This window comes from Homalodisca vitripennis, unplaced genomic scaffold (assembly GCF_021130785.1).
Source record: "Homalodisca vitripennis isolate AUS2020 unplaced genomic scaffold, UT_GWSS_2.1 ScUCBcl_872;HRSCAF=3758, whole genome shotgun sequence".
NCBI classification, from domain to species: domain Eukaryota; kingdom Metazoa; phylum Arthropoda; class Insecta; order Hemiptera; family Cicadellidae; genus Homalodisca; species Homalodisca vitripennis.
This window is the reverse complement of record NW_025777001.1, coordinates 41,372-62,828: the sequence shown is the minus strand read 5'-3', so window position 1 is coordinate 62,828 and position 21,457 is coordinate 41,372. Positions and strand designations below refer to the sequence as shown.

At 37.3% G+C, this 21,457-nt stretch overlaps 1 protein-coding gene across 6 annotated transcripts in view; it reads left to right on the top strand.

The window, feature by feature from the left end:
• LOC124371050 (gastrula zinc finger protein XlCGF46.1-like) overlaps window positions 1-2,812 on the top strand; it is a 49,248-nt gene extending 46,436 nt beyond the window's left edge. For all 6 annotated transcript variants that reach the window (XM_046829358.1, XM_046829357.1, XM_046829360.1 and 3 more), the window contains exon 2: window positions 1,116-2,812. In XM_046829358.1, the coding sequence (XP_046685314.1) occupies window positions 1,187-2,269 (1,083 nt within the window). In that variant the 5' untranslated portion in view covers window positions 1,116-1,186 and the 3' untranslated portion in view covers window positions 2,270-2,812. The remainder of the gene's footprint in view (window positions 1-1,115) is intronic.
• The last annotated feature ends 18,645 nt before the right edge of the window (window positions 2,813-21,457 follow it).

The window sequence follows — 21,457 nt, the reverse complement described above, 5'->3', positions numbered from 1 at the left end:
CTGTTGTATTTTATTAATGTGTTGTTTATAGGACAAAGTTCATGTATTTTAATAGGCCAGTGTTGTTTGTTTATTTAATTTAATTTTTAATTTATGATTATATTGTTTATTAAACTATATATAATTGGTATTGTAAGTAAAATAAAAAAATACTCATAAGCCTATGACTTTGGTAATTACACAGTTTGTGTTTAAGACACTACAAATTCTTGATTCTTGTTTTCTTTTCAAAGAACAAAATAGTATTTTACATTTATATAGACGACACTTATTTTGTCTTCACTCAATTCTTGTTTTTGCGTGGCATTGTTTATTGTTTGGGGTTGGCCTGCTGAGGGCAGAACTCAATACTCATTGATTACTCATTGATTAACCATAGTGCTTTTATCCTTATAAAATTCTTCTTTCCTGTACCTTTTTGTGTATTGTAGATAGAACAGGAAATAAAAATACACTACAAAAAGGACTTGTGGCCATGCGGACATGTTTTCACAAATATCTAATCTCGTTAGTGATATTAGTTGATTATAGTTTTTAATACGTATAATCAATCCTAACTTTTTAAAGTTTAGATAAACCAACATGTAATTCATGCCGTTATCATTGCTACTATTTTACTTATGGATCTTGTATTTACAATTTAAAATATAACCTCTTATATTTTATTTGATTGCTACCCAAATTCACGTGGTACATTTCTCATTGAGCAAAAAGGTTTGTAGACTATGAACAATCACTTTACATAAACTAGTCACCTCTGTACCTCATGCAGTACTTTTATAAGTTAATTCTTACAAGTCTCGTTTAATAGTACTTTATTCATTAACCAATAATACTAAAGATCTGTTTATTAGGTTTTAAACAACTTACAGGTCTGCGAAGTATAGTACGCACTACGTACTCCTACACAAAGTGTATACACACACACTTTAAATAGTAATAGTACTTGGCTGTTGATAACTGATAGTGGTATGAAGTGAATGCATTGCCACAAATCTTTTTTTAACAGTTAACAGACTACCAATATTCATGTATAAGCCTACCAATAATATTAATGTATAAAAGGATTTTATTAAAATTACTAATTCTCATGTGTAATATTGTTTTGTTTTCAGGATAGATGCACCATAATTGATAGCCACCCAAAAATGTGCTGAATTTACAACATGGATGACAACCCTTTTAAATGTTCCCTGTGCAGCTATACAAGCGAGAAAAGTGTGCAATTAAAAAAACATTTTTGTTAAAAACGCACACAGGAGAGAAAAAATTTAATTGTTCCCTGTGCAACTATGCAAGTATAAGAAAAGGGAATTTACAAACACATATGTTAACTCACACAAGTGAGAAACCATATAAGTGTGCCTTATGCAACTATGCTTGTATTACAAAACAACTGTTACAAAACCATGTATTTACTCACACAGAAGAGAAACCATTTAAGTGTTCCCAATGCAGCTATGCAAGTGTTACAAAACAGCATTTTCAAAATCATGTATTTACTCACACAGAAGAGAAACCATTTAAGTGTTCCCAATGCAGCTATGCAAGTGTTACAAAACGGCAGTTACAAAATCATGTATTTACTCACACAGAAGAGAAACCATTTAAGTGTTCCCAATGCAGCCATGCAAGTGTTACAAAACAGCTGTTACAAAAACATATGCTTACACACACAAGTGAAAAACCATTTAAGTGTCCCTTGTGTATCTATTCAAGCATTACAAAGACAAAACTAAAAACACACATGTTAACTCATAAGGCTGAGAAACCATTTAAGTGCTCCCAATGCAGCTATGCAAGTGTTACAAAACGGCAGTTACAATATCATGTATTTACTCACACAGAAGAGAAACCATTTAAGTGTTCCCTATGCATCTATTCATGCACTCAGAAGGAGACTCTAAGAATACATATGTTAACTCATACAGGCGAGAAACCGTTTAAGTGTTCCCTGTGCACCTATTCATGTACTCAGAAGGAGTATATAAGAAGACATATGTTAACTCATACAGGCGAGAAACCATTTAAGTGTTCCTTGTGTGATTATGGAAGTATTGTGAAAAGTAATGTACAGAGGCATATGTTAACTCACACAGGAGAGAAACCGTTAGAGTGTCCCTTGTGCGACTATAGAAATATTTTGAAAAGTAATGTACAGAAGCATATGTTAACTCACACCGGTGAGAAAACATTTAAGTGTTCCTTGTGTGATTATGGAAGTATTGTGAAAAGTAATTTACAGAGGCATATGTTAACACACATGTGAGAAACCATTTAAGTGTTCCCTATGCATCTATTCATGCACTCAGAGGATGTGTCTAAAAAGTCATATGTTAACTCACCATGTGAGTTAACATTCAGTGCATCTGTTAATGTGCTCATAAGGCGTATCTACATACTCATGTTAAGGACTGTGTCTGTGCACCTATAAGTATACTTCAAGTTCGGGCTTAAGAAGACATTTGTTAACTCACACAGTTGAAAAACTATTTGAATCGTTTCTGTGCAATTTTAAGTGTACTGAATCAGAATTAAAAGTGCATACGTTAACTCATAGGTGAGAAACCATTTAAGTATTCCTGGTGCAACTTCAAGTCCAAACAGGGTGACTTAAGACACCTGTCAACTCACAGGTTAGAAACCATTTAAGTGGTAGCTGTGCAGTTTTAAGTGTACCTTAAGTTCATGTTTAAGGAGCCATATGTTAACTCACACAGGTTAGAAAACATTTCAATGTGTTGTGTGCAACGGAATTTACAAGTACTCTTAATTAGAACTTAAAATATATTCTCAAATGATTGAGAAACCATTTGAGTCTACCTAATTTATATAATCCTTCACTAAGCGGGTGAGTCTAAACACACACATTAATTCACAGAGGTAAGAAATGATTTAAGATCTGTCTTAAGTAGCTGTAACTAAAATCAATGAACACAATGCCATAAAATAAGAATAAGAATATATTTATTCATAAAAGTGTTACGTACATATTTTTAAACAAGTTACAAGAATTGTAAACTAATAACTTAGGAATGAATTTAACAGTATTTAGTAGTTAACACACATTTAAATATACCACTTGCATGATGACTCCTACATAAATAAACTAAAAGTATAACAGGAAAAACTTCAGTTATATGATTATAGTAATAAATATTTTAATGAAACATATTTTTATGAATATATAGGGCCTCTAAAGGCAAAGCCTGTGCTAAGGTTCCTTCATAATAAATTAAATTCATGACAGCTCAGATAGAATGTTGACAATTAATTTTGATTAGAAAAACTCCCGTTTATCAAATATCTAGGCTATGTTACTTCTAAATGTATACATATGTGCAACTCTGATCCGAATTAAACGTTTTAATTAATGGTATAGAGAAAACAATTTATATTCTGTTTACTTAATAGCCATAATTTCAATAGTTTTGAAAAAATATGTATATTTTTTTAATTACTTATATCTTTTGGTATTGTATTAAATATTTTAGGTCCTAAAAACAATAGCTTTTTCTAAAAATAGTTAAATTAGGTTTTGGAACTTCTACTTTGTCTTTGTGCCTTAATTTATTTTTTTAGATATTAATTAATACAGGCAAATTACCACTAGTGACATAAAATATTTTTAAAACCTTATACACAATCAAATATGTAATTGGAAAAATTTTTAAACTTATAAATAATGGATGAGATGGCACGTATCCACATTTTCTTTTAACTAATCGAATGAATTTCTTTTGTTGCATTAGAAGAGGCTTTAAATTCATTTCATAGGTTCCACCCCAGCAAAATATTCTATATTCTAATCTACTGTTTACTAATGAAAAATACATCCCCCCTACACAACACAACAACAACAACTTCCTCTGTATAAATATTTTGTATAAAATAAAAGGTTCTTAAAACACCATTAAGTTTTTTCTTTACCATGTCTATGTGTTTTTTCCAGTTTATTTCCTTATCCAGCAAGATTCCCAGGTATTTAAAATTGTCAGCCTGAGACTTAATTGCATACTCAGGACACTCTGTTTGTAAACAAACAACTCACACAATTGTATAAAATTTGATTGGTAAAATTTTGTGGATCTTTTTCAGGCTAAAATTTAAGTACTTTGTTTTTCCGAACTTAGTAACATATTGTTCTTTGAGAACCACCATTGAAGGGCTTTTAAATCTATACTCATTGCTTCTTCTATATCACTCTAGTCATCTTTTATGTAAGTTAATGCTGTGTCGTCAGCAAATGATGTTATTTTACCATATAAATTTGAATTACAGAGATCATTGATATATACTATGAACAATATTGCACCTAATACTGACCCTTGGGGTACTCCACTTTTTATTATACCAAAGTCACTGAAGGTATTGCTAATTCTTACACATTGTCTCCTATTATTTAAGTAATTTGAATACCAGGAAAGAAAGTTTCCTCTGATACCGCAACAGTATAATTTATTTAAAAGAATATCATGATCTACAATGTCGACAGCTTTCTTTATGTCCAAAAATAATCCACTAACTTTACGTCTTGAATTTATCGCTTCAAGTATGTCATCCATAAAGTTTTTTAACGCAGTTTCAGTACTCAAGCCCTCTCTGAAACCGAACTGATTTTTACTAAAGAAATGGGTTTGCTCAAGAAATTTAACTTATCTTTTTTATAATTTTTTCAACATCTTTGCAAAAGTTGAGAGTAAAGATATCGGTCTGAAATTGTTGCAGTCATTTTTCGGTCCACTCTTATGCAAAGGAATTACCACAGCGGTTTGTAAAATATCCGGAAATATGCCCTTTTCAAAACTTAAGTTAATTAAGTATAGTAAGCATTCATTATTTTTGGAAACATCAATTTAATTAGAGATGAGCTAATGTTATCGATTCCAGGCGAGGTGTTATTTTTCAAATCTCTTATAACAGATACTAAAACATCTACCACTACTGGAGCTAAAAACATGGAATTGCTTGAATTAAATAAATTAAAAAACCTCTTGTAACAACATAAGTCAAAGTTATCAGTTTTTATGTCTAGCTTATCTACAATAGACAAAAAATGAATTAAACTCATTACAAATTTGTTTAATATCGCACGTTTCGTTTATAACCTTCCACATAGTCCTCGAATCTCCGTTACGAAAGCATTTTCGTAATAAGAATTTTTTAAATTTCTATTTTCAAATTTTAGTTAATTCCTGTAATTTTTATAACGCAATTTTAATTTTTCATTGTTTGGGTGATGCTTAACGAGTTTATAGAGTTTATTTTTTATTTTTATTTTTTTACAAATACAACCACTCATCCATGGTTTACTTTAAAAAAACGCCGTGTGTTTTGCTCGATTGTTCAAATTTACTCTCTGAAATTATTATTTGAATAATATTATGAAAAGTATCAAACGCAGTTGACGGGTTTTTATTGTCGTAGACTTCTGCCCATTTAACCTGTTCAAGTCGTGCAAGAAGCCCTTCCTAATCTACGTGATAGGAGTGAGGGGAGGGGCCGGCAGAATCAGCTGATATCTGTCCGTCCACCCCTCCCCCGCCATCGACCACCCGCACACACACAACAGCCATCCTGTGATCTGTAATATTCGCGTCTATTACCTTTACATCGACTTGAGTCTTGACTTTGTTTGCTAATCTAGCAAACACGTGATCGATGCATGAAACTGATTCCGATATTACTCTAGTTGGTTCTTTCAATAAACAATCGAATTCGTTTGAGGAAAGAAATGCATTGTAATTGTCAATTATCATACTATTTTCAAACAAGTTATCTGTTATCTTTATTATCTATCCATATTTCTGTCAGTATATTAATTTAAGGAAATAAATGTCTGTTACTTAATTCAGCAATGAATAAATCGAAGTTACTTCTCATACTACGAATGTTTTGATGCAATATTGTAAAATCCAACCATTGTTCAAAGTTACACTCATTAGTCGTATCTTCTATTTTACATTTTGAAATTTATTAACGGTTATTGTAAAAAAGTTTAATTGCAACAATTTTACAACTAAGTTGACTACTATGAATATAATTAAATCTAGCAGAATGTTATTTGCTTATTAAAAGAAATAAATAAATAACGTATCGTAAAATCCAAATATTTCTATTGCTTAAAACTATTTTTAACTTTAAAGAGAAATTAAAATTAATATAACTTATGTTTCCAGTAACAACAGTATTAAACAAAAACAAACCAAAAATACGTAGCATATATTATACGATGAAAATATTACTGAAAGTGAAGTACATATATTTACAATTTAGTTTAGTCCAAGTCCTCTTCTCGTGTGATAACTCTGACTGGCGCCTTTTCTTCTTTCCCGAGGAAGATCTTGCCGTTTCTCACCCAGAGGAACTTGAAGTTTTTCTCGCGCTGATACTTCCTGAACCAGAGCGTACAGCGCCCGTCTCGCCGGTGACAGAGACTCGTTGACGTAGATGGGACGGTCATCAGTTGCACCGATGTGACGAGTTGAGAGGGTCCTCTTCACACGTCGCCTCCGTAGAAACTCCTCCTTGTCCAGTCGACGAACGAAGTTCACAATAATATAAGAAGAGTACGTTTATTTTTAATGCAAACTGATATAAAATATGCATAAAAATATTACATTATACTCAAATTCAAATTCTTTATTCAGCATGTTGACAGAGTTAACAATGTATATGCCAAGTCAACAAATCATAACAAAATATAATAATGTCTCTCAATAAAATAATTTTATTTTTTCAAGTTTACACTATCTTATCAGCTAAAAAGTCCTTAACAGAATAGTAAGCCTTCTCGATCAACAACCATTTCAATTTTTTTCTAAAAACTATGTAATCTTGGACTAATCTTAAGCTTAATGGAAGACTGTTAAAAAGAATTACGGCTGAATATTTTAAATGATTTTCAAAAAATTGAAAGGTGGAGTGTGGGGATACCGGGAATATTCATAATGCATCTGGGTTTACTTCTTGTTCCATACATGTGGAGTCGGAAAAAATCTATTAAAAAGGTTAAAAGTTTTTTATGAAGAAATGATAAGGTTTCCAGAATATAAATGGAAGGAAAAGTTAAAAGTTTGTTTGGAGAAAAAAAGGTTAGCACATGAGTTTCTGGATGGGACATGATAAATTATTCTTAAAGCTTTCTTTTGAAGCCTAAACACAGACTTAGTTTTTGGTGCTTTCAGAACCCCAAATTGGAAACCCCGTAAGATATGAATGGATAGATGATGCCATAATAAGTAGCAGTAAGAATTTCAGTTGATGCGAAACGAGCCAGATTTCTGAGCACAAAAATACCCTGACACAGCTTCCTACATACATGCTTCTATGTGGAGATGGAAAGACAAATTGCAGTCAATAATAAGGCCAAGAAATTTTAACGGAGCATTCTGAGAAAACAATCTTCATCACCCAAATGAATACTTGAGCATAACTTTTGCTTGAATGGCTGTTAATTGAAAATTCAATGAGTGTATTTTTGAGACATTTTACCTGAAGACTGTTTTGCTCAAGCCAATTAACAAGTGCATTCCCTTCTAAGAATGTGTCCGAGTTCCAGGTGATCTCTGGAGGAATTAGAAAACGTTTAGTGACGTGTCATCTGCATACAGGCACAAGTTTGGCACAGTTAAGCCCTTACAAAGATCGTTGATAAAGATTAAAAAAAGGACAGGGCCCAAAATTGAACCTTGGGGCACGCCCTTGCTGATAGTTCCTAGTTCCTTTCGTGGAAAAACTATTGCAGATGTTATTTGACGCATCAATAGAACTCACCTTAACAAACTGTGCCCTTTTGACCAGATATGATTGAAACCACTGAAGTAGCGACAAAACCTCTAATCCCCATGATAGACAATTTATTTAGAAGAAGAACGTGATCAACTAAATCAAAGGCCTTAGTTAAATCAAAAAAATAAGCCACTAGACCGGTTACCCGAGTCAATAGTATCAACAATGTTCTGCACGACACAGAACATTGCGTCAACAGTACTTTTCCCTTGGGTGAACCCATATTGATGTTGAAACATCAGCTTGTTGTGCTGTAGGGAAACTCCAAAGCCTTTTTAATACTATTTTCTCTATAACTTTAGAGAAGGTTGAAACTACAGAAATCGGCCTGTAATTTGAACAGTCCCAGGATTGCAGCCTTTCTTGTACAAAAGGGGTGACCATAGCGAGTTTCAAACAGTCAGGAAATATACCCATTGAAAATGAATGATTTAATCAATTCACTGAGTGGCTCTGCCAGCTCTAAGACTACGTTTTTCAACAAAGCAGATGATATTCCATCTGAACCAGCGGAATTCTTTGATTTTAGGCTGCGAACTGACTCAGCAATCTCCATAGGATTAGTAAGGCGACAAGAAAAACGAATTCAGAGGACATGTGCTCAAGGCAGAAGAGCTAATATTAGGCGGAACCTTGTTGGACGTATCATCCACATTAAGAAAATAATCATTGAAAATATTACACACTTCTGAGGGATCATTAACAACCTCTCCTAAATTATTCCTGATTTCTGGTTTTTGGTACTTTTTTAAAGTCATGTGAACCTCGACTCTGGATTAACGATCCCCCAAAGTGTTTTTGGTTTTATTAGATGACATTCTGAGCCGCTTAGCCACACTATCAGACTTGAGTTTCAGAATAAGCTTACGATACAACTTCTTGAGGCCAAGATATCTTTGCCTAAGGGGGTGGACAGAAGGCAAATCTTTCGATTCCAAGTAAAGAGGATCTTAACTGTTTCCCTAACCCTTATTGCCTCACCATCTAGCTTAATCCTACACTTGTCCCTACTCTCTGAAGGGACCTTTCTCCTGACCAAGGGGAAACAAACATTGAAATAATAGTCAATAGCGACTCAAGAACAGCTCTAACTTTGCATTTAAGTCAGTCAATGAATCAGCCCAGTTTTCCTTATTCAAGTAATATTTGAAGAGACTAATGTTTTCCTCTGAGAAAAACACGGTTGTAGCGGAAAAGAGCTGGGGATGACTTTGAAGATGATTGAGAGCCAACAATTTGCAGCCTGTGCATGATGGTCACTTAAGTATGACACTATAACAGAGCTCGAAAAACAGGGTTCAGGTATATCTGTGTATATATGATCAATCAGGGTCCTAGACTTCTTAAACTCTCGTGTATACGAACGAATGGTTTGGCGAAGACCAAAGGACAGCATATCGTTTAATATAGTTTTTTGGAGTCGTTGGAAAGAACCCGCTAAATCAATATTGAAATCGCCTAGGACAATTGTATTTGCACTCCCTTTCATAACATTGTGAAAAGACAATCATAAATATTTTTTGTAGAAGACCTCCTTGCAATTAAGGGGGGGTCTATATACCCCAACTATATAAAGTTTTCCACTGCCTAGCTCAACAGAAATGGCCACCAATTCACAAGCCATAAACCTTCAACGCAGTAGTTAGAGACATCAATAAGGGAAAAGGAAGCATCTGGTTTAATGAAGAGAGCAACTCCACCCTTTTCCATTCCGGATCTACAGAACGAACTTGCCATCACATAACCATCCAATTGCAAAATGCCGAATTGGTTAACGTGATGCTCACTAATACACACCACCATTGGATTTTCTTCCTGAATGAAAAGCTGGAGAGTTTCATAATTAGAATTTAAATACTTATGATAAATGTTCTTAAAAGCGTCCGGTAACCTAGATGTTGGCACTGATAGGGTTACACAATATTGAGGGAGAATTTAATAAGCAACTTACACTTCTTAGTCGATTATTATCGAAAGAATTTATATATTATCCAATATTTATTTTATATTATAATTTTAGGCAATAAGAATTATGTTACATTAACGATAAAAATAATACATTACGATTCTAAAGAAAATAAACATGACAACGACATTAACAAATAACAAAACCAACAAACTAATGTCTCTCTCTAGACCTAAGTGCTCTTCTCACAGTTTTTGGGTAGGGTCCAATAAGCGGACCCGGTTTTTTATATCGAAGAATGTAATCATCGATACCTAATATTCGCATATCGAATCATAGACTATCAATCGATATAAAAGTAATAACAATCATATGTTTTAAATTAAAATGTGAATTTAATGATGCAACAAATAATAAATGAACATAACCAAAATCAGGGAAACTCATAACTTTAACTAAATGAAACAGAACGAAAACGTTTTTACTCAAGTTGTGTCCACCATTACCTTCTTTTTTTGCATCTGAAGACGACCATGTTAGCTCCTCTGACAGTTACATTTTGTTACCTTTCCACAAATATCACATAATGGATTCTTAGGTACTAACCCAACATTCTGAAGCCATAAAAAACATGTTTTATCGTCTTTTAAAGCAATTTCGTGAAGCTTCCTAAGATTGACAGCCATTTTTAATACACAATGTTACTTATGTGAAATTTAAAATATTACCTTAATTGTATTATTTGAAAGTGTTTACAGCTGTTCATATAGATTATTTGAGTTAATTGTTAAAAATAATTAATCAGTATCGATTTATTATATCGATGGTTATGATTAAGTAATATCGTTTGCCAATTTCGATATAAAACACCGGGTCCGCTTATTGGACCCTACCCCAGTTTTTTTTTCCTCTTCTTTTAGGCTATGGTTTTTTATCCATGCAGCCTCGTAGTTCACTTTTGTGGCTGCTTCACCCTTAGATTGAATTGTTGATTATGATGATCTACAATTAGATACAAACAAACATAAGTTAGTGTTACATAATGATTTTTGACTTAGCAATTTTTGTTAATCAGTGGTTAATAGGTTGACTTTTAACATACATATATCACTCAACATAATTCCTAGTGTTATTTGATCTTTTTAGTGTTGAAAAAGATCAGGATATCTAAGATAAGAAGGGTTTTCAGAATGGAAAAGGTGGGTCACTTTTCTTTGTTAGGGGCCCATCAAGCTTTCCTAACCCAGAGATGGGGAGGTAGGCCGCGGATGAAGAATCCTGAATGGATACCACATTTATGTGTTAGTGGGGGAGTGAGTTTGTGTGTAACTTTAAAATTACATTTTTCTTTTGATTTGTGTAAGGAAATTAGTTATATCGTTATATATTTCAATTTGGTTTGATTTAAGGAGCTTGGGTTAGATTGTGTTGGTATTTTTTTTTAATGTTTCTTTAAGATGCTGGTTTCTGAAAGTATAATAACGTGGGTATTCAAATGTTCTAGCGTTTCGTCTTGATTTAGTGTGCATTGTAAACACAAAGGTGTAAAGTATTGATTTTTAGAATGTAATATTTTGTTAACTCTAGCATGGCCTAGTCTTATTCTACAAATTGTAATTGTGTCCTGTCTGTTCAGAGTTATTTGTGAAAACCAGGGTTTTTGGGGAATGTTAGGCTGTATTTTTTTGTGCCACCTGCCTTTTGGGGACTCTTTTATTTCCATACTATATTTTCTAGTTATGTCTTTCTTTCTCCCTCGCATGTAGTCTTCTATGGGGATTGTTATGTCCTTTACAATATCTCCACTAGTTGAGGCATCTTTGGCAAATCTGTCTACTGCTTCATTGTGTGTTATTCCAACGTGTGACGGTATCCAATGAAAAATTAAATGCTTTTTACTATTAATTGTCTCAATGAGAATTCTATTGAGCAAATCATTGTCTTGTTTTTTATTTCCATAGTATTTTAGAGCATTTATCGCTGATAGTGAGTCTGTGAATATTACAATATCTTTGTTCTGTAATTCCCTACAATACTTTTGTAAATGGCGTATAATTCAGCTGAATAATTTGATATAATGCTGGGTAATTTATATTTGGCTACGAAATGTAGCTGTGGTATATAGAAGGCAGCCCCTGTCCCTTCCTCTGACTTTGATCCATCAGTGTAAACAAACAAGTTATTTTTATAGGTTATGCTTACTGTCAGATTATGAATCTGTCTAAATCATAGGATTAACACTATAGAGTGTTAATTTGGTTTTTCTTTTCTTGTAAATTTTCACAGTTTGTTAGACATTCAAATTGATTTTTTGCCATTATGATAGGGATATTTGTTTTCCATTCGTTGGTTCCTTCAGGGTTATGGTTCTGTTTTAGGCCTAGGTATAAATTTGATATGTTAATCACTGATTCCAAATATAAAGGAGTCTTTTTTTGCCAGTATAGAAAATTGCTTTTAATAAAGTGGAGAAACAATAAGGCATTGTTTGCTGGGTGTTCTAAGTCTGTCATAACCTTATAAATTAATTTCTCGGTAAGTAGCAACCTCCTTTTGTGTAAAGGAAGAATCGCAGTTTCAGAATTTAGGGCTATGATTGGTGTAGATTTATATGCTCCTTTGGCAATTCTTAGTGATAGGTTTTGTACTATGTCTAGTTTAATTAAACTTCTTTTAGAAACGTGTCCAAATAAAAAACTCGCGTAGTCAAGTTTGGGTCTAATTAATCCTTTATAGATTCTAAGGATAAATTCTGGATGAGCCCCATTTTGCGCACTGGACATTATTTTAAAGATATTTATGTCCTTGTAACATTGTTTTTGAACAGAAATAATATGTTCATTGAAGTTGAGTTTGTTGTCTATTATTATTCCTAGTAGTTTAATTTTATCAACATTTTGGATGAGCAGTCCACGATGGGAGAGGGTTTTTTTTATCTATTCGTTTATTAAAAAACAGGCTTAGGTATAATCCAATACAGCCTCATTGTTCACTGGTTTAATTAACCTTCAGCCATACTATTTATGTAAATTATTTTGTTTAATATATCTTTATTAGTATTTATTATTAGTGGGATAAACAAATATGTTTGTAAAATCTAATCTGTTTGTGTTGGTTAGTTTTCAGAATGATTGATCAAGGATTCTAATAATGGAAATTTAGGGGTATCAGGTGATATTCCCGCCAGGGGTCCATCAGGCATTCCTAATCCGAAATATGGACCACGGATATACAGCCCAACACCAGGAATACATATATGTTTTATCTGCTGGTTGATGCTCTATTTTATTCTATGTGTTTCTTAATATTAACTAGAAAGTTGTTTATTTCTTTATATATTTTTATGTCTTCAAGTTTCAATAATTTTATTAAATTTACCGTCTGAGTAGGTGTAATTAAGGTTTTTATGACTTTGAAGTGTTTATTTCTCGCGAATTCGTAAGCTGGACAATGTAGAATAACGTGATCGATCGTCTCTTGCTGAGCTCGAGTACAACTTAAACATAGTGGAGTAAAATATTGCTTAATATTAAATAGTCTAGAGTTCACCCTGGCGTGTCCAAATCTTAATCTAATTATATTAACTATTTCCCATCTCTTGAAGTTTGTCATTTCATACCATCTGTTGTGGATGCTTGTAGTCTGAATTTGTTTATACCATTTACCTTTCTCTGTGCGTTGGTATACCTGTTCATTTGCAGCTGTAACTTCTTTGAGTTGATGAGCTTTAAAATCAGCTGATGGGATGTAAATATCTGTTACCTCACTCCCGTCCCGTTGTTTACTGCTTCCTTTGCTAGGTTATCTACGTATTCATTGTAGTTAATATTTGTGTGACCTGGGATCCATTGAAAGGTTACCTTTGTATCACTTTTTAATAATTCATGGATAATACTCACAGGAATTCCGTTTCCACTGCATTTATTGTAGACCTTGCTGAGTGCTTGTATTGCTGCTTGAGAGTCCGTAAAAATTACTATAGGCCTATCTTGTTGTTTTATGAGATGAAATATCTGTGTTACTTTTAAAATAGCCAGAAGTTCTGTTGTGTAGCTTGAGAAATGTTTATCCAGTGAAAACTTACCAGTGCTGTTCAGTTCTGGAATATAGTAAGCAGCACCTGTACCAGATCTGGATCTAGATCCATCTGTATGGATGTGTAATGAGTGACTGTAGTTAGTATTTAATAAATATAAAACATTTTGCTTTATAACTGTACTATTGCATGCTCTTTTTGGACAACTTAGGCTCTCTAAATTGTAACTGAACTTTATGTCATTTTCAGCCATTAGTATTGGTATATTAAAGTAGAGTAACCCGGAGGATAGCCCCGCGCTCTGATTGGTCGAGAGCAGGTCACGTGATCCAAGATGGCGGCTAAGCCCCGCCCCCTGACGTCACTCCCCACACGCTGACGGGAAAATTCCCTCACACGCGGGAAAAATGTGGGGAAAAATCCCTCACGCGCGGGGAAAAATCCCTCAAATGCGGGAACAAAAAAAAGTGGCGGGAAAAATCAAATACTTACATAGAAAAAAACTTGTTTATTTTGTACTATAAGAGTATACTGCACTACAAGAGTCAGCCGTCAGCTGTACCCGTAGCCACCTGAAACAAAATACAGTAATCAGTAAAGCAGTCGCGTCCGGCTCGAGCCCACCACATCCGCGAAGGTCAACAGCACTCCCGTCTGGGAATGCCGCCTGTCTGGGAATGCGGTCTGTCTGGGAATGCCGCCCACCCAGGGTCACCGCGTCCGGGAAGCGCAGTCGCTAATCAAATTCGCAACCAACGCCTCATCCTGCTCCGGTTCCGCTTGGCAAGATTACCCGTCCGCCCAGGGTCAACGAGGCCATTGCCATATCCTGGATCCTTGTGACCGGGGCTTTATAAGAGACCGAAATTATTCCCTTCCAGTCAGTTGCGGTAGAGGCACGCTAGATTGCAGCACACCACAGCAACACATACAAGTAATAGTCGATAGTATCGAAATCTAACCGACTAACCCACTAACTAGGTAGTACTAAGCATTCCTAACACTATACTATACTTATACAGTTACTACAGTTATACAGTTACTATACTTATACAGTTATATACAGAGATGGAGCCCGTACATGTAGTGTGTACCGACGAGACCTATGTTACAAGGTTTCGAGTCCGTGGTACTAAAGTGACTTTTAAATTTAATTCTGTCCCTGAAGGGGTTACGGAACTCGACTGGGTAAGACGGGGGTTCGCCGAAATCATGGACCGAATGAAGGCCGATGCCGAAGACACAGACCAACTCGGTTTCACTCTGAGGTCCCTAAATTTAAAATTCAAAGAGCCGGGGTACGTAGCATTCCGACCCGCCAGTGAGCTGGACAGTGACGTGTTGTGGACCATATTCGGAGGGATCGTCCAGAGCAATGCCGAAGCCCTCACCTCCAGCGATACATTCCAAGTAGAATGCACTAGAGTAAATATTCCGGTAGGAACGGGTAGAGTGAGACCTGGCTTGTACAATACTTTTTACGAAGAGTGTAAGTCCCGTAAGGGTATCGTAGTTATTAATAATAGCGACAACCTATGTTTACCGCGGGCGTTGGTTGTGGCCGAAGCCTACGCCAAGAAAGATCCTCAAATTAAAGCAATAAGGCAGGATAAGGGTAAGCGACAAACTTGTAGAGCCCAAAAACTGATGACCAAAGCCGGTGTCCAAATTCCAGAACTGGGAGCGGGGATCCCCGAACTTTCAAAATTCCAAGACCACCTGAAAAATTACAACATTACAGTCTACAGCTATGGAAACAAAGGCCGGATTGTGTACTTTAATGGTAACAACTCTGATGCTCAGTACAAAATCAACCTGCTTTATCACGATGGACACTACAATGTAATTACATCTCTCACTGCGGCTTTTGTATGCACCTACTTCTGCGAGCCTTGCCATACCCCTTATGACCACAAGGGTGAACACAGGTGTTCCAATATCTGCCCTGCGTGTCAGACTGTATCTCCACCATGTAAAGAGGAGCATGGAGGAATAGTTTGTCCAAATTGTAACATCAAATTCAAAAACCAAATTTGCTTCGCAGCCCACAAGGGTGAGCGTTGCAAGTCAGTAAAGAAATGTAAAGACTGCCAAAAACTCGTATATTTAAAAAATCGTAAGTCAAAACACGTGTGCGGTGAAGAGTTTTGCAAAACTTGTAACGATTATATGCTACCAAACCATCAATGTTACATGCGGGTTGACACAAACAAACCCAAAACTAAAGATTTCCTGTTCATTTTCTTCGACCTTGAGACCCGCCAAGATGAAATTTTAACCGAAAATTCAAAAATTCATAAAGTCAATCTCTGTGTATCGCAGCAATTTTGTTGGAAATGCATTGATAAGGGAAATTGCCAAAATTGCAACAACCGCACCAGGGTCTTTAGACAAGACCCGACCAATCATTTTATGGAGTACGTAATGGAGGAGAGAAAAAAATTCAAAAATGTATGCGTCATTGCTCATAATGGCCAAGGTTTCGATTTTCAATTTCTGCTAAAGTACGTTCTCGAAAAAAACCAAATTCACTCCAGAGCTAATTATGCGTGGCACTAAAGTCATACTTATGGAGTTGGACAATGTGCGATTTATCGATTCGCTAAACTATTTCCCCATGGCCCTCTCTGCATTACCCAAAGCCTTTGACCTTCCCCCGGAGAAGAAGAAGGGCTACTTCCCTCACCTCTTCAACACATTGGCAAACCAAAATTATGTAGGCCCCATACCATCCAAGGAGTACTACAGCCCTGAAACCATGTTCGAAAAAACCCACAGAGATTTTGAAAATTGGTATAACGAACAAGTCGCTAACAATGTAGTTTTTCATTTTCAAAAAGAGTTGATCGAGTACTGTATTTCAGATGTAGACATACTGGCGCAAGCGTGCATTAAATTCAGAGACATTTTCTTGAAAGAGTGCAATGTTGACCCCTTCATGGAAGCCGTTACCATTGCAAGCGCATGCAATCTGGCTTTCAGACGCAACTTCCTAAAACCAAACACCATCGGTCTGATCCCTAAGAATGGATACCGTCTTGTGGACATTCAGTCGCCTATCGCTTTGCAATGGCTGTCTTGGGAGGAAGAAAAGCGCGGTGTTCAAATTCAGCACGCGGGGCGGGGGAGAGAAATCAAAATTGAGGGGCTAAAAGTAGACGGTTTTGACGGAGAACGAATCTATGAATTTCAGGGCTGTTACTTCCACGGGTGTCCTAATTGCTTTCCTTTTAAAAGGGAAGAGCCCCTTACAGATGACCCTTCCGATACTCTGCATTTAAGGTTCGAGAGAACCAAATCTAAAATTTCTCGACTTGAGAATGCAGGGTATGAAGTAGTTGAAATGTGGGAGTATCAGTTCCAAAAACTGAAGAAAGAACAACAATTGGATTATCTAAATTTTCTCCCCATTCTAAACACACTCCCGCTCAACCCCAGAGATGCCTTCTTCGGGGGAAGGACAGGAAATGCAAAATCATATCACAAGTGCGAGGACGGGGAAACTATCCAGTACGTGGACGTATGCTCACTCTACCCGTACGTCTGTAAACGTGGAATGTATCCTCGGGGGCACCCAAAAATCTATGTAGGGGACAAGGAGTGTAGAGAAAGAGGCTTGAAGGCCGAAGGCCTCCTCAAGTGTAAAGTCCTGCCTCCTCTAAATTTGTATCATCCCGTCCTTCCAGCACGCATGAACAATAAATTAATGTTTGTTTTATGCCGTACATGTGGTCTAGAAATGTCAAACACAGAGTGTAATCACAACATCGAGGAAAGAGCATTGACAGGGACATGGACAATGCAGGAAATACGCAAGGCTGTGGAAAAGGGATACGAAATTGTAGAAATGTACGAGCTCTGGGAGTACGAGGTGGCAAGATACGAGACAGGGGGTCTATTCACAGACTTCATAAACAAATTTTTAAAAATCAAACAAGAGGCATCAGGTTACCCCTCCTGGTGCCTAACTGAAGAAGACAAGGCCAAGTACATTCATAGTTACCACGAACACGAAGGTATTCACCTGGACCCGACCAAAATTGAGAAGAACGGGGGTCTTCGCTCCCTAGCTAAATTAATGTTAAATTCTTTCTGGGGTAAATTCGGTCAAAGAGAGAACCAAACAAAGACATCAATTGTTAGAGAACCATGCGACCTGTACAAATTACTTACAAGTCCGGGGGTCCAAGTAAACACGTTACAAGAAATAAATGAAAATGTACTCCTTGTTAATTGGCAACATATTGACGAAGTCGGGGAATCCTTGAGAACAGTTAACGTCGTACTAGCTGCCTACACCACCTCCCAAGCAAGACTCAAGCTGTACGAACATCTGGAAGCTCTGGAGAACCAGGTCCTCTATTACGACACAGACAGTGTCCTCTACGTACAAAGGGAAGGTATGTACAAGGTCCCCACAGGGGATTACTTGGGCGAGATGACCGATGAACTGGTTGACTACGGCCCCGGCTCTCACATCGTTGAATTTGTTTCAGGCGGCCCCAAGACTTACGCCTATCTTGTCTGGTCAACAAATAAAAACGCACTAGTTGAAGTTTGTAAAATAAAAGGCCTTACTCTAAATTTAAAAACTAGCCAAACATTAAACTTTTCCAAATTAAAAGAAATGGTGCTGAGTGAGACCGATGTAAGCTTGGAGATAGTTGAAAACAGAATAAGACGTACTAAAGAAAAGAACATTGTTACCGTGGAGGAGCACAAATTATTTAAAATTACTGGACCCAAAAGGAAACTCGAAGGACCCTATGACACTTTACCTTTTGGCTTTAAAAAGCATAAAAACTAACACATTACATACAGCAAGACTTACCTGACTCGTCCCACACACCCTTGAGGATCGGTAGCAAGCCACGAGGTCCCGACTCTTCAAAATGATGAAGCAACCCCTCTCTACTCTCGAATCTTCTGCATACCTGAAGAGCGGCCAGGGCTTGGAGAGTAGGGACCTCGTCCCACGGGAGCCATGCCGGGATGACACAGGGGTCAGGTAGGGGCTTCCACAACTCAGAAACGGTGAAGTCGTACTCCACTACCTGACGGGTGCGCGAGCGGTTACCTCGACGTGACCTCCCAAAATAAAGTCGCCACTCGCGCCGTGCATCCCGCTCCAGCTGACGGTGAGCCCGACTCCATGCCCAGGCAGAGATGGATGGCTGCTGTGGCGGCGGGTCTGTCCATGCCAGGAGCTTAGACAATTTTACAATCACTTGCAGAATCGTTAGAAGTGAGGTCAACATTGTAACTAACTGTGTTTCAGAGCACGGGAGCTCAGCGTCCAAGTGGAGGGGAGGTCACATGACCGGTCATGTGATCTCACAAGCCTACATCCTGGGAGGTATCCAGTATAGCTCCAACCATTCCTACATCCAGTCCACTCTCGCTCTCAGTGCGGTCACCTGCAGAGATGGCTTCTACCCGATCACCGGACGAATGCGAGATCTGGCAAATAAGTTGTGACGACGGGTTCATGTTATACCACATTATGCCAAAATACGGGTGTAACGACTGTGAGCGCTGTTATAGGGCGATGAGATGTATTAGAAACTCTCTGGGGTATTCCGCTTACAGCGTGGACCCTATGCGCGAAATCCCTAAAACTCTTGCCAGTGAGCGCAGGGACATTGTGGATAGCCTGTATAGGTTTTTAAATTTTTGGCAGGCTCAACCGCGTGACGAAGAAGAATGGGAACTGCACAATGAACAATTGGAAGAGGCCCTTCTACATGATGCTATAGAAAGAGAATACTGGGAAGGTGTGGTGAACGAGGTAGACTATCTCCTAGCCTGGGAGGTAGAATTCAAAAAGCACCTCAAACGAAAAGGGTCCTGCTCGGCGTCCGAACAACCAAAAATCGCCAAGTTGTAAACACCCATCCTTCCAATCCTCGTCCTGCACACTTTCAGTCGTCTTCATCACCCTTCTTTCCAACCGTCCCTGTGCAAATGGGTATGTATGAATGTGGGAGCTCAGTAAGGGGTTTGGACTTGGGCATGGAGATGAACAAGACTAGGCCCTCGAACGGTTCGGTACGAATGTGGTCCTTCGGGGTGGGCTAAACCCCATAAGTCCCTGAGACCGTGAATGTATGTGTAATGTCTAAGAATAAGGGATGGGGCATTATTGGGTCAAGGAGTATCAACCAGTCACTTCTGGACGGACTTCCAAACCCAATAATGTTTAACCTGGGCGTCAGACACTCGCGTGCCTGACGTGGATGTTTCCAAAACCACACCACTTAGACATTTATAAATACACTTGTATTACCACCTAAGGATCACTTCCCAACATGGACGCTATAGCGAGAGAACTGCACAAACCGGCTAGACGAAATTATCCTAGACGCAAGGTCACGCTGAAAGGACTTAACGATCTCTATCAGGCCGACCTTGTAGAGATGATTCCGCATGCAAGAGCGAACAAAGGGTACAAGTATATATTAACGATGCTCAACTGTGTCACAAAATTCGCATTCGCCATACCCATAAAAAACAAATCCGGTGCAGAGGTCGCAGCCGCACTAGGGTCCATACTAGCTAAACATAAGATGAAAAACTTACAAACGGACCAAGGTAAAGAGTGGTACAACATTCACGTCAACAAACTCGTACGGAAACACAACATTAACCTGTACTCCACCCAATCACATTTGAAAAGTTCCATTGTAGAACGACTAAACAGAACTCTTAAAGAAAAAATGTATAAAATGTTTACGGCACGCGGTAGCTACGAATGGTTAAGCATCCTACCTATTATAGTTAATGAGTACAACAGTACTGTACACAGGACGACCGGCATGAAACCAAAAGACGTTAGACGGAAACATGTAAAACAGATTCTCGACCGAATAAACAAAAGTAGACCCATCAAGCCTACAAAACCTAAATACAATGTAAACGATCGGGTTAGGATAAGCAGACACAAAGGAGTTTTCAAAAAGGGTTATTTACCCAATTGGTCAAACGAGACGTTTACAATCTTTGCAATAAAACCTACAAAACCTGTAACATATATTTTACAAGATATACGAGGCAACATTTTGCAAGGCGGATTCTATGAGCAGGAACTGATAAGAACCGCAACAGGAAACGTCTATCTCGTCGATAAAGTTCTTAGGCGGAAAGGCCTCAAGGCCTTGGTGCGGTGGCGTGGCTTTGACCATACCCACGATAGCTGGGTAAACTCCAAAGACATTATTCGCCCAAACACAGTAAAATATAAAAGGTGACGCGGTGTCTTGGAAACTCCATTACCAAAATGAAGGTCGTAAAGCAAGGTATAATGTTTAAAGTCTGCAATATGGACGAGTTTATAGGTAGCGGATTAGGTCGCAAAAACAAGAACGGTCCGCTCCTACCCGACACTATAAGGAGCCTGATTGTAGGCCCCTCGAACTGTGGCAAGACAAACGTACTATTCAATCTACTTGTAGATCCGAACGGATTACGGTTCGAGAATGTGTACGTATTTTCAAAATCTCTGTATCAGCCAAAGTACCAACTACTGTCAAAGGTAATGCCGAAAGAAGTTGGATATTTCGCCTTTGATGATAACTCGCAGGTCATTACGACGGACGAGGCCAAAGAGAACTCAGTTATGGTTTTTGACGATATAGCTTGCGAAAAACACGATAACATCCGTAACTACTTCACTATGGGCAGACACAAGAACATAGACACGTTTTATCTCGGGCAAACGTACACGC